At 37.5% G+C, this 14118-nt stretch overlaps 1 protein-coding gene across 4 annotated transcripts in view; it reads left to right on the top strand.

Moving 5' to 3' along the window:
- LOC103025333 (Kv channel-interacting protein 2) overlaps positions 1-14118 on the top strand; it is a 136507-nt gene that overhangs the window by 103752 nt on the left and 18637 nt on the right. Inside the window, exon 1 of one of the 4 annotated variants that reach the window (XM_022682123.2) lies at positions 10901-11091. The exons of the other annotated variants lie outside the window; for them this stretch is intronic. Coding sequence (XP_022537844.1) covers positions 10917-11091 — 175 coding nt within the window. The 5' untranslated portion in view covers positions 10901-10916. Of the gene's footprint in view, positions 1-10900; positions 11092-14118 lie in introns of those variants that run through there. 4 annotated transcript variants of the gene reach the window in all.

Here is a 14118-nt window from a genome sequence, read left to right as displayed (position 1 = left end):
CCATCAAACCACCAAACTGAACTGCTTGAATTTTTACACCAGGAGTAAAGCAGCATAAAGTTATCCAAAAGCAGTGTGTAAGACTGGTGGAGGATAGTTAATAGTTAAATAGTTAATATAGTAGGTATAGTATCATGCAAAAACTCTGACATACACACACACATATATATACAGTAGTACAATCGGTTATTCATATATTGTAATGATATTCATAATAGTGATTCATCAGTATCACTTTTTTTTCCCATCCAATGCCAGATCGTGAGGAACCGTATTTTACGAACTAGGTTTCTCTTCTTATCAGTCTCACCGCTGGGAAAATTGTAATTCTTAAAAAAAGCATTTTCTTTTAAAGTTAAACTAGTGCTGGATGTTAATCTACTGAAAACTATTTGGGTGAGTAAAGCACTTCAGTTCATTTACAGAAAGCTTAGATTTCCAGATTTACACTAAGGCTTGGTGCAGCAGCATTTAGCGCTAGTAAATGCAGCCCAATAGCGCTACAACTGAGGAATCCTGAGTGTTCCGGTAAGTCAGGGTGATATCTGCTAGCTAGCTAGTTTGGTGCTACTTAGCTTGTTTTAACATGGTAAACACGCAGACTACAGAGCGGCGAAAGAGCTAGCGCTTAGTGCAGTTAGCGGCTAATGCTAATTCTAATGCTAATGCTGCTACAGCATTAAAACTCACCCCTATAACTCTGTACTTCAGTGGAGTGTCTTTACTGCTCCTTAATACCTGACTGATAGAATTCATACATAAGGAGCACCGGATTATAAGCAGCTCTGATTATTTTTATTAAAATTAAATGATTTTAAGTGTTATTTCTAGTGCAAAAAATAGTGAAGTTTCTGCTGATACCGAGTACCAATGCCAATATGTGTAAGTTGAGCCAGTATTGGTGCAGAATCTGATACAGTTTCAGTATAGATGAGACACTAGTATTGTGTAATATTAACTCTAAACTCTGTAAAAGTTTAAAGTATAAAATTTATTTGTATAAAATTAGAGGTGACTGATGGATCCCGTGAGTTCAGGGCTCTAAATACGCTGTGGTTTCCTCTGGCAGGTTGGATGGCAGCAGTTTGATGGACTCAGGTTTAGTAAAGACCTTCAGCTCTTGTCCTTGTCTCGCTCCACCTGATCCTCTGCTTCTGAAAAAAGAAAAAGAAAAGAAATTTCTCATTTTGTTTTTCATTCCCGGCCAGAAACCGTATTTCTCTTTAAGATTGACGCCTGTTCTCTCTCTGTTTTACTATATTTCTTATATTACACACATTTAAAGCTCAGTAAAAATAAGAGAGCACTTAAAAATTATGAGTTTATTTGATTTTAAAGTATATTTAAAGTATATGTTTGATATCATAAGAAAATTCTCTCTTCAGGATTTAAGTTTTAAACTTTCTCATCAAGAGTTAATTACTTTAATTTCTTGTCTCTTCGTGTGTTTGAGAGCATCAGTTACAACTACTCAACTAAGTAAAGAAAAGTATTCACTTAAAAAGAAAAGAAGGTCAGTCAATCAGAAGACCATTAAACACACTATAATGATGGAACTGGCACTCATTAGGACCTCCCCAGTAATTCAGTACTGGATTATCTGAATTACTCTGTACTCTGTAGGGTTTTTCTTTACTCTGGCTGGACGCTGATGTCTTATTAAAAATGCACTGCTGTAGAAACACAGGCGTCTCCTGGTGAAATCCCCATATGAAACTTTTATGCTGGAGCCGGACAGCAGCTATTACTCTTCCAGAGTATTCCAGAGAGCGGGGGACTCTGGACACAGGGGAACTTATAGTACAGATGTATATTCTGCTTAATACATTTGAGAACGTTTATATGCATTAAAAACCTGATCCTAATCAGACATACAGTTACAAGAAAAAGTATGTGATTGGATTTCTGCATAAATTGGTGATTAAATGTGTTCTGATCTGCATCTACATCACAACAATAGACAAACACAGTCTGATTAAACTAATACCACACAAACAATTATAAATATTTGTATGGTTTTATTTAGAACAGCATGTTAATATTCACAGTGGGGGGGGTATGTGAATTTTTGGATTTAATAACTGGTTGATCCTCTTTTGGCAGACAATCGCTTTCTGTAGCTGCAGATCATGATGATGACACCATGTGGTGTCCTCCCATTAACTCCATTCTTGTTTAATGTTTTTCTTATTGTAGATTTGTCAAAAAAATGTTCCAGAGTGCATGTGCCAGAGATTTCTTTATTCAGTCTTTAGCTGACACTCTTCCTCAGAGGATTCTTCCTCACCTCATTGATCATTCTGCGCTGTGCTCTTACAGTCACCTTTACACGACTTTACCACGCCTAGAGAGAGAGTAGCAGCAACAGTGCTGAATTTTCTCTATTTACATTTGTAGAGCGTCTGTCTTGCCGTGGACACATGAACATCAAAAGTTTTTTAGAGGTACTTTTGTAACCCTTTCCAGCTTCATGCTTCAAGTAAACAATTCTTGAAAGTAGGTCTTCTGAGAGCTTGATCTGTTTTAGCGAGGCGTGATTCACATCAAGCAATGCTTCTTAAGAACAGCTCAAAACTCAAAACTGGTGCAGCTTTAACCATCACATCCTATAATCTCATCACATCCTGCCTCCAATTAGCGCATTAGCTCTTAGAAAAGTAATTAGCCTCGGCGTTCACATACTTTTTACCTCCTTACTGTTAATATATTAATATGTTGTGTTTTTAATAAAATCATGCAAACATATTTTTTTCTGTGTGGTATTAGGTCAGCTCTGGTCTCTAGGCAAAACTTAAAAAAAAAAACAAAAAAAAAACGTAAATATCTAGTAGGTTTACAATCTGACCCAATTGGGGACTGGGAGTCAAGAGCAGTAGCTACCTATAGCCAATGGGGTAAGTGGAGCTGAAAGATGAAAATTCTAACATTTTAAATTCTAAATAGTTATTAACTACTTATTCTGAGAATTCTTTTAATTTTAGAGAGAAGAATAATGTATTTTACAAAAAAAAAGCAAAGAAAGCAACCTGCTTATATTCTATTCATTTCTCTACAGTAAACAGGATTCAAACATTTGAGTTTAAAGCCTTTAAGAAAATTACGTCTGTGGCGCTGAAACTTTAGACACGTAATACATATTTCAGTATAAAATTGATTAGACATTAATAAACTCTGATTATACTCAATTTCTTCATATGAACTTATTTATTTCTCCACTCGGCATGTTCTTGTAATTAAACCCATGTAATCACTGAACTGATCACCCCAGAGTCCAGATTTAAACATCATTATATGTTTTGTGAAATATTTGTTATAGTATTTGAGCATTTTTACAGGTTTTATATTGGTAAATGCAGTGTTTTTATTTTAAATACTGAAAGTCCTGAGTGTTTGGAGCTTTGCAGTGATGGAGGGAGTCCTAACGATTGGTTGAGGTTGAGTATTTGGTGATAAATATAATAAAATTAGAAATAAATTAAAGGAAGATCAAGTCCGCAGAGCAGACAGATCAGTAGCGTTCTTCCCAAAGCCCATAAATCCAGATTCAGGCTATAAAAGATCAGATTGGCAGCAGTTTTATGGCTCCACCCAAAGTCTGAACTCAAACTTCATTTAAAATTCCATTTAATCCGATCATCAATTCACTCATCGAACTCGCTCCGTCTTCAGGTGGATGAGATCACCCTGCTCGGATAGGGATGAATAATTCACGCCGGGCGATATATTCCCTCACATATATTACTAACGGAGGCTCATCAGGATATGAAGTCAGACTAATTAACAGCGCCTCGTCTCGCAGGTGCACGAAGACGACGCCTCCGGCGACATTCATTTATAACAGCAGAAACTTTCACGTCTTCCTCAGCAGAGCGATAAAGAGTTCGTAAGTTATTCAGCAGATAGTAGAGAGGGAGGTCACGCGACTCCACGGTATCACGCGTTAAACGTAATGATCGTAAACGGACTGATGCGTGAGCTGAAGTGAGGTAGAGTAGGGTAGAGTAAGGCAGGCAGGGTGAGGCAGCATAAGATTGTGAGGTAAAGTGAGGCAGAATAAGGTAGAATAAGGTTGAGCGAGAGTAAGGTAGGGTGAGTGTCCTCCTAACATCCGTGTTGGTTGCTAAGTGGTTGCTATGGTGTCTGTGGTGAATGCTGTAATTGTTTATGGCAACCAACCACAGACGCCATAGCAACCACTTAGCAACACCATGGCAACTATCAGAGATACTTTAGCAACACCTTAGCAACACCTAGCAATCGCCACAGACACCATATCAAAACTATAGCAACCAACATGGATACCATAGAAACACCCATATCAACCACTTAGCAACCACCACAGACACCACAGCAAAACCATAGCAACCAACACGGATACCATGGCAACACCTTAGCAACCACTAAGCAACCACCATGGACATCATAGCAACCAACATGGATACCGTAGCAACATCTTAGCAACTGCCTTGCACCCACTTAGCAACACCATAGCAACCAACACGGATACCATAGCAACACCGTAGAAACCACCTAGCAACCACATACCAACACCTCAGCAACCACCATGGACACCATAGCAATACCATAGCAACCAACACTGAAATGCCTTTTTTCTTGCCTCTGTAGATTGTAGAATGATTTAAGTATAAATTAAATATAAATATATAGTAGTTATTGTGACAGGGCGTACACCTGTAGTGATGTATAGTGATGTATAGTGTATTGTGTGTCCTGGTCCCCGGTGAGACGGGAGGCTGTGGAGGGTCTGGATGTCCTGCTGTCAGCGTGAGGACGTTACAGAGCTGCAGCTTTAATAAAGACGTATTGGACAGCAGGAGAAATCAATACTGACTCTGCAGCTCTCAGGCTTCGGGTTCAGGACTTTTATTTTGCTTTAGTTTTAAATTAGAGAGCAGATTAGCAGACCTGAGCTTCAGGTGAGCCTCGTTAGATCTGTGATGAGCAATTAAAGCTCGTTAAGTAGCTCATTAAATTATTATTAATATCAGATATGCAGATTTAAGAGGTCAGGAGAGCCACAGCTGGACTTGGATTGGACAGATCATTAGTCCAGCTGCCTGAAATACATATATAAATATATATACTGACATATATTAACATCTGCAGAACCTACCATCAAACCCTGTCAGTATTTGTATTTATCAGAAATACGCAACATGTTTCCATATACAGATCAGCGGATATCTCCTGCCCCCTGCAGGCCGTCTGCAGCAGAACCAGGCCTCTGCAGTGGAGATGAGCTGCAGTCGACCTTGAAGATAAAACTGCATTAAACACCAGGCCTCTGTCCTCCACTAAAAATAGGGGAAAAAAGAAGAAAAAAAATCATTCCGTCACCTAATCTGATCAATATACTGATCTAAGTGTTTGTTACAAGAAGATATTGATGAAATTTAGTACCTTTTTTACTTTATTAAGTACAAAACTTAAAAAATAAATAAAAAATAAAATGAGGAAAGAAATAAAAAAGGAAATAAAGAACTAAGAGAAGAACTAAAATAATAAAAAATAAATAAATAAGATTAAGTAAAACAGGTACAGACTGTCTGAAGGTGGTTAGATATTTAAAGTAGGTACCATGTTGGTACCATGCACTGGAAAAGCAGCAGAAAATATTGAAATATAGACCTGTTGTTGTAAATCTGAAATTTCTATACTCATAAAAAGCTTTTCCTAGACCAGTCTGCCCAAGCTTTGGGGCTTAGTACTTAAAATCATTGGCGTACATGTCCAAAGTTGCTTTGTGTGGTTCTTTCCTTAATTACTAAAGCTTTTAACCCTGTTTTAACCATATTTTAAGCATGTTTTACATATAATTTGCCCATCACAAGTTGATAAAATTAAAAGTATTCAACTTAAACTCCTTCTTTCATAGTATATTAAATAGATTTGACCCTCGTGTGTCGTTTCCTTTGGTTTATTGAGGGCACCGGTCTGGATGATGCATTCGTAGCTGATCCAGCACCAAAGGCTGGAGCATTAGCATTAGCAGCTAACTGATAGTGATACACTGAAGAATCATGAGTGTTCTGGTGAGCCAGGGCGATATTACCTAGAGGTTTGTCCAACGTAGCTTGTTTTAACATGATAAATGCACAGACTACAGTCTGATATACTCACCTCTGAACAGCAGAGGAGCTAGTTAGTGCTTAGGGCTGGGGTTAGCGGCTAATGCTAATGCAAATACTGCTTCAGTCTCAGTGCTGGAGAACTAAACTGAATCTCCTGTATAACTCTGTACTTCAGTGGAGTGTCTTTACTGCTCCTTAATACCTGACTGATAGAATTATAGTTGCAAAAAAATACAGTAGTTTTTTGACTTGCATCAGCTCCTTCTTATTTGAGGTAAAAAGCAGCAACTTTCTTGAATCTCTACTGAATGATGATTTCAATCGTTTGTCCCCACATACGTTTTTTAATTAATGGAAGGAAATTGGGCAACAAACTCTAAGCGAATCCTTCAATTCTCAGAGTTCGCCAGCTTACAAAGGCGAGACAGTTTATGAGGGCACCAGTCTAAATGATGCATTCATAGCTGTTCTTAGAAAGGTCTTGTAGTTGTAATTGATCAGCTCTGGACTGCAGGATCGTTCCGTGCCCCAGATTCACCAGGAATATTAAAGATATGCTCGCAGGATAATGATCTATGTAAATTGACCCCCCTCGTAAGACCCCGGTAGCGTTAATTGGAATCATGCTACCCAGATTTGGGCGGATGGGGCCCATTTGTTAACCGGCTCGTCTGCTCCTCACCTCCAGTGGTTTTAATCACGTTTGAGAGGGATAATTGCACAGGTAGACGTCTAAATTTGGCAACTGTTAAATGATTCTGTCTTTCCGTCCTGAGGCAGAAAAATGACTCATTTTGCAGGGTGTGATTAATTAACCTTGGGCGTACACATGTAAAGACACACCACACACACTTTTCTTTTTGTTTTGAGTGTTTTTTTTATTGTTGAGAGCTGGTGGGGAAAAAGTGAGCACCAGAGTAGTAGCGCTGAGCCCTGAGGTGAATGCATGATAATTAATGATCAAAACTTACAAAGACGCGACAGTGTTTTGTCAGTTGAATTCAGTGTCAAAAAGCTCAATTCTACCAGTCTTTGTTGGCAGAAGAACCACAGGATTCGTTCCAGTGCTCTGCCAACTTAAAAGAATAATAGTTGGTTCATTATTATTATTATTATTACTGGGTCCCAAACAAATAAACGGTATACTTCAAACAAATCAGTTTCAATCAATGATATAATGTAAAATTAATAAATAGCATAGCCACCAGTACTAGTTGTGGTCTTATAAAGGATTTACAGGATGCATTCAACTTTTTAACCATCGAGAAAGTCGTAAAAGATTTCATATTTGACTTGAGTTACTTTAGTTTCTTAGTTTCAACCAGTTTGAGAATCTGGTCAAAACATTAGACAGTAGTATTTTTCTGTGTTTTGCATCAGCTCCTTCTTATTTGAGGTAAATAGTAACAACCTTCTTGCATCTCTACTGACTGATGATTTAAATAATTTTTCCCCACATACGTTTTTTAAATCATGGAAAGAAATTGGGCAACGAACTCTAAGCGACAAAGGCGTGACAGAGTGTTTTGTCAGTTGAATTCAGTGTCAAAAAGAAAATTCTACCCAATTCTTCTGTTGGCAGAAGAAACACAGGATTCGTTCCAGTGCTCTGCCAACTCTAAAGAGAATAACAATTGGCTCATTATTGGCTCCCAAACGAACACCTCCCATTTTTCATGTCCCCAAAACAATGGGCGACGCTTCTTTCAGGCGTCACGCCACCTCCTTTGTTCCTCTGGAGAATGAGGAACAGAAGTAAGGTAGATATATTTCAGGTGCCATCCTCTCAGGTCGTTCCGGGAACGCAATCTATTTTAGAAGCCCTTTTCAAAGCCTGTTTTTCTGACCGTTGGAAGGGCTAATTTTGTCTCTTCCATTCTTGATTGCATGAAAACTGCAGACAGACTCCTGAAACGCCGAGAGCTCAGGTTGTGCATGTTTCAGAGCGTCGAAACCCAGGAGACGGCATAAATTTAGTCTGGCGGGACTGAGCTGAAGACTGTGAGGAGTATAGCCGATTGCCAAATTAGAGAGAGAGAGAGTGAGAGAGTGTCCTCATTGGGGACCGCAGGGACTAGTCCCTCGGCCCGGGTGTGATTTGGTTAGTTGGTAATGGCTGTCGAGCTGAGTAAATTTTATGCAGGAGAAGACCCCTTTTTGAATGTGTTTAATGATGCCGAGATGAAAGGAATATGAAAGTGCGACTTGCCTAAATGATTTTTCATGTTGACTTTGATTTCGAGAGTTTGCGGCTCTAGAGTTTAGCTTGTTTAACTCTATGGCTAATTAACCTCACAGTTCTGCTACATTTTCTGTGGTTCGTATGCCTTGAAATGCGCCTTTGAATGAACACTTTTCTTTAATTGTGTTTCAGTAAGACACTGTATGGTTTTGCAATTGTGAAACATTGATGACATTAAAACTAATGGACAGTTTTTCTGTTCTATTTAAGCACATTAAAAACACAGATTTTAAAAGTGTCTGCTTTTAAGGTCCATATTCTAGTCCACTCAGTCTTTTTGGAGTTCTGTAGGAGAGGGTTCTTATCTCGGAAATTTGTCCCCAGCTATTGTGCAGGACTGACGCAAAGGCCTGGTTCTTAGTTTGCGTCCTGAAGAGTCATGTTTCAGTGTTGGCGCTCAGTCTCTCTGTGCACAGACTTTGTGACTGTGCCAGACTGTGGAGGTGATCTGTCTGAGGGTTTTTGTTGTAGGAGAAAAGATGTGTGCCATCTGTGTGGGCAAAAGCTCTAAGGACATTAAAGCAAGGTGGTTCGGGCAGAAGATATAGCTGCCAAACCACCAGATGCAGAGATGAAGCTAAGCTAAAAGATAGAGAGGGGGGTTGTATTGGTGTATACGTGTTGATTAGAGCTGGGTAAATTTTGTTTATTGTAAAACTCTTATTTTGCATGTTTAATCTCTGCAGGAGGCACCTTTTTCCGTAATGCAACTACTATAATGCACAATATTTTATTATGCACAAATGTGCATTTTTCCAAGTTTGACCTCCAAATACTTTAGAACACAACAGTAAAATAAAAACTGAAACTTCTATCATTAGTAGTATTAAAGGGCTTCTTTAATAATTGAATGGTGTCATTTGATAAGTTTTATATTCTAGTTTTATAGGACTCTAAAGTCTGATTTATACAAAACCAAATATACATTTTCCAAGGTTTGTCCTCCCAATACTCCAAAATGCTACTGTAAAGTACTTTGAAACGTATGTAATTCATACTATAGAAACAGTTCTTTAAAGATTTAATGTTGTCATTTGATAACAGTTTGATTTTCCATTTTTATAGGACATTTTTCCTAGGTTTGTCCTCCTATATAGCTTAAATGCATAAGATATCTTTATGAATTTATTGATTTAGTTGTGTGATATGATAACCCTATAGGCAAATAGGCAATTTTCCTTCATTTGCAATCCCATAAATTCAAATTCGTACAGTATTATTACTTGAAACATACATTATAAACATTAATACAAGTATAAAAGTGTAATAAAAGTGTTCTTCGGAACCTCAGTGGAGGATTTTGATAATCCTTTAATTGCTAAATTGAGTTTCAATTTTTGTCTATATACAACCAAACAAGCATTTTTTTTACTTTGCCATTCCATAACTCCAATTTTCAGCAGAAATATATTTTGAAACCTACATGATTAATACTATGTAATGTTTTTCAAGATGTGAGTGGTTTCATTTGGTTGCTCCTTGTTTTTACTCTTTAAGAATACTTGGTGTATGTGTTGTTTAGAGCTGGTTAAATTATGTTTATTGAGTGTAAAACTCAAGTGCAAGCAGCTTACACACATAAAGCATTAATTAATCAATATATTTAAAAGAAGAAAAATTTACAAAAATAATCAGAATAAATGTGCCGTTACAGAATAAAAGTGTGTGGAGCTGTAGTGTTTTAAACTGAGCATGGGCATGAATTTGAAATTTGATGTTTGGATTCAGGATACAGTGGCTGGTTTTGTGTGTCAGGGATTAAGAAATAAAAATACTTTTGGCTTCCCGCTCTTGGATCTACTGAAGCTGAACAATAGTGAGTTTAGATAGCGAGCAGCAATGGCTATAGTGACGACTACGAGGTCTCTGAGGAGAAAAATGGGCATAAAGTGGGAATAAATCCAAGTAGAGACGAGGAAAGAAAGAAAGAAAGAGAGGGAGGGAGGGAAGCAGTAAGTGAGGAAAAGAGGATGTCACATCTGTCATCATGCCCACACTGCTGCCCGCCTATAATCCCGCCTACTCCTCCCCCTGATTTCTCCCCTGGTCTCTTAGAAAACACATGCAAGTGACCCAATTAGGCTGAAGGAGTGAGAGAGTGAGGGAGGGAGATGAAGAACAGAAGTTCAGGTACGGATCAGAACCGCGAGGTATGATGATCTCACCTTGTCCACAAGGTTTGGGCTCAATCGACTGGTTTGGACTGAAGTATTGAGAACTTCTCGATCTGTTTGATTAACCTTTTTTTTGATGTTGGCAAGAACAATGAAGATCAAAGCACCTCTGGCTTAACACCTGTGGATTAGATCTCCTCATTTTCTGGATGTTTTGTTATCAGATTATCAATTTCCGGAAGGTTCTGACCCAAACAGGACCGGCCGAAAAGGCGAATAGGGCTTTACGATTGTACTGGAATTCCATTTGGCTTAAGCAACGCCCCGAACAAGATTAGCTGAAAAGTGCGATATTAAAGAGAAAATCCTTTCTTCAATCCTTTCCTGGACTTGTGAGACGCCTCTCTCCGATCAATTTATCAGTATTTGTGAAGGTACGAGTGTCAAAGACGTTGAAGACATAAGGACATGTCCAGGCTGGCTCTCAGAAAGGACTTGTCCTTGAGGTGTGCGAGAGTCATGTTGACCTTCTTTCACGAGGAGTGGGAGATGGAGGGCTTGCAGACAGTCGGCATCCTGCTGGTTCTCTGCAGTTCCCTCAAACTCCTGCACTTTTTGGGATTGATTGACTTCTCTGCTGGAGGTAAGACAGATTTTTGTGGACCCCGGGACCAATTAGAGAGACATCGTAGACTTTTCGGAAACTTTGTGACGTTTTGTGGACAGCTGTGATGTTCGTTTGATTCTTTAGTGTGGTGTTGTAGAGGAACTGGAAGCTTTATTTTAGGAGACATTGTTTTCTCAAACGTTTGAAAATGCCATTTCTCAACTTTAAAGGGCTTAAAATTCAACATAAAGTACACTAATTTGTGGCATTTATTGTCCACTAGCGTTCGTTTGATTCTTTAGTGTTGAGTTGTTGTAGAGGAACTGGAAGAGGTTTTAGGTCATATTTCAGAAGACTTTCTTTTCTCAAAAGTCAAAAGGCTTTTGGAAAAAGTTCATTGTAGAATAGTCACTCATAACAGGAATTGAACTCAATCTCTTGTTGACATGGCATGGTAGCTCACCGGCAGGAAGTGTTGCAATCAATTGCTCAATCAATCCACACCAATAACAATCTGTTTGCTTTGGTTTTTAACCTAAAATCTCTTTAATTAAGTGAAAAACTCAATATCCTTTGATAAAGTCTCAAAGGCCAGAAGTTTTTTATTATTGTTTGCTGCTAATATAGAAAACAGTCAAGAAGAATGATCCAAAAAACGATATATATATATATATATATATATATATATATATATATATATATATATATATATATATACATATTTATATGTATATATATATATATATATATATATATATATATATATATATATATATATATATATATATATATATATGTGTATATTTATACTTAATTACAGATTTATTTACTTAATATATTAAAAGAACATTAATATTAGGCTTTTATCAAAAAGTGATCATACTTTTTAAAAAGTCCAATATAGTGCATTTAAAAAATAGACTTCTATGAAGTACACGTTCAGTTTAATGTAATTCAGTATAATTCTAAAACACTCATTTCCAAATATACTTTTGTGTCCAGGTGTGAATAAGAGCAGCAGGTCAGGTGTTAATCTAGGCTGGAAATCGAAGATGTGCGATGATGCGATTGACCACGTATCTGTTATCTCTGTCTCTGATAGAGTGCTACAAGGGATGTGTTTTCTCAGGGTTTTAATGATGTTAGGGGGTAATCATACGTGAGTAATCCGCATGACCTGGATTTCACATCACGTTTCATGTTTGTTGGTCGTGTTCTGAAGGGACTTTGTGTCTAATTTTTGCTCAAATTCCCAAACATCTATTTTTGTCATTATGAAGGCTAAGATTGAATCTGAGGGTATTTATTTAGATGCACTACTCTGTACTATGTGTTTAATCTACTTTAAACTGCACCTATTGTTGAAACGGATGTGCAGAAGTACAATCACAGCTTGTCTTTTCCAGTTTTGTTTAGTAGAGATGCATTGCCAATAGAATAGGACTCTCTGGAGCTTTTAAACATGAACCTGTTGGTGGTTTGAAGCAGTAAAACAGAGTGAAGTAGAGTGAGGTCTAGGGAAACAAAGAAAGGCTGAGTGAGGTAGACTACTGTGCATTCTGTGGTTTGGTTTCTGCATAGAAAATCGTATATTTTTTGCACTTTATGCATGGGTTTACGCTCTGGTGCATCACATGGCATGGTTATCAGCTTTAGTTTAGCAATGGAAGAAACATCATGCTGCAGTACATTAGTGTCTTTTAGAGAATTATTCTTATTTTTCATGGCTAAAATGTAGATTTTGATCAATTTTAATTTTTTAGAACTTTCCGAACAGAACTCTGAAAAACAGAAGCGGTTCGGGACTTCACCTGCAGCTCAGGTAGGCAGTGAAAGAATCTGGCAAATGTTCCTTAAAACGAGCCTGAAGGCACGTGCCTTTTAAAAAGCTATATTTATCTCTCAAAACGTCAAAAGTAGAGGCTGTGGTGCTTTTTCAAAAAAATGAATCAGAACAGCCACTTACACTGGGTCGGATACTTTACCCAGAAGTGATCTGCAATTGTAGAGAACCATCTGTAGCCAAATTGATGGTTTAGGACACTATGATTTCCACCGTGTGAAGAACACTGCTGTAAAAAAGAGGAATTTGGGCGAACGTGCGTCAAAAAACTGCAAAAAACTCTAAAAATCTCAAAAAAAATCCAAAAACAGAATTTTAGTGAAAAAGGGTCATATAGTGAGAATACACCACTGACCTCAAATCAATCAATCAAACTTTATTTTCACTCGGGGGGGGGAAAGATTACAATGTTGTTCACAATGTTGATAAACATTTATAACATAAAAGGGATTGAAGACATTTAATAAGAAATTAGAAATAATAAGAAATAAAATAGTAAAAAATAATACAAAAAATTAAATAAATATTCATTTTAAATCAACATTTAATAAAAGTAAAACAGAAAATTCTAAAATATCATAAAAAAGAACAAATTTGACACATAAAAAGTAAAAAATGTAGTAAATAAGAAACCAAGAACAAGAATTAAAATATAAAACATAAAACATATAAAATAAAAAATAATAAATACTAAATAAGCAAAAATAAATGTGCTCTCTCTCTCTGTAGCTAAAAGCAGATTTTCCCAGGTCACTAAAAACTGTTGGTACCTGTCAAAGATCGAGGACATCAGTGTTAGTCAGCGTTAGTCAGTGTTAGTCACCATTAGCACTTGTTGGGTTTGGGTCTCTGGATTGAGACGTTCACTCTGCATCGTATTCTGTTTCACGAGGAGAGCACAGTGAGCCGTGACTCAGAAGCCATATGGTGGTGAAAAATCTCCTGGCCAGAATTTGATTACAGTCATCACGTCTCCGTTTGGACCCCCTCCTCCATCACTCACCATGCGATTGTGATTTCTACTGGTTTTAACGTTTCCAATATCTGCTTCCAGACGCGTAATCCAAATGAATCCATACCTGCACACACGCTCCCACTGTTACAACAGCTAGTGCATTCAAAAAAATTTAATAATAGAAAAAATGTATTACTAATTCTACCAGAGCCAGAATCCAGGAGTCAGATAGAACTGTTTCCAGCCACTGACCAGCTTGTAGCCA

Source organism: Astyanax mexicanus, chromosome 25, assembly GCF_023375975.1.
Source record: "Astyanax mexicanus isolate ESR-SI-001 chromosome 25, AstMex3_surface, whole genome shotgun sequence".
Lineage (NCBI taxonomy): Eukaryota > Metazoa > Chordata > Actinopteri > Characiformes > Acestrorhamphidae > Astyanax > Astyanax mexicanus.
Note: the sequence above shows the minus strand (reverse complement) of the source record. Positions and strands in the feature narration are given on the sequence as shown.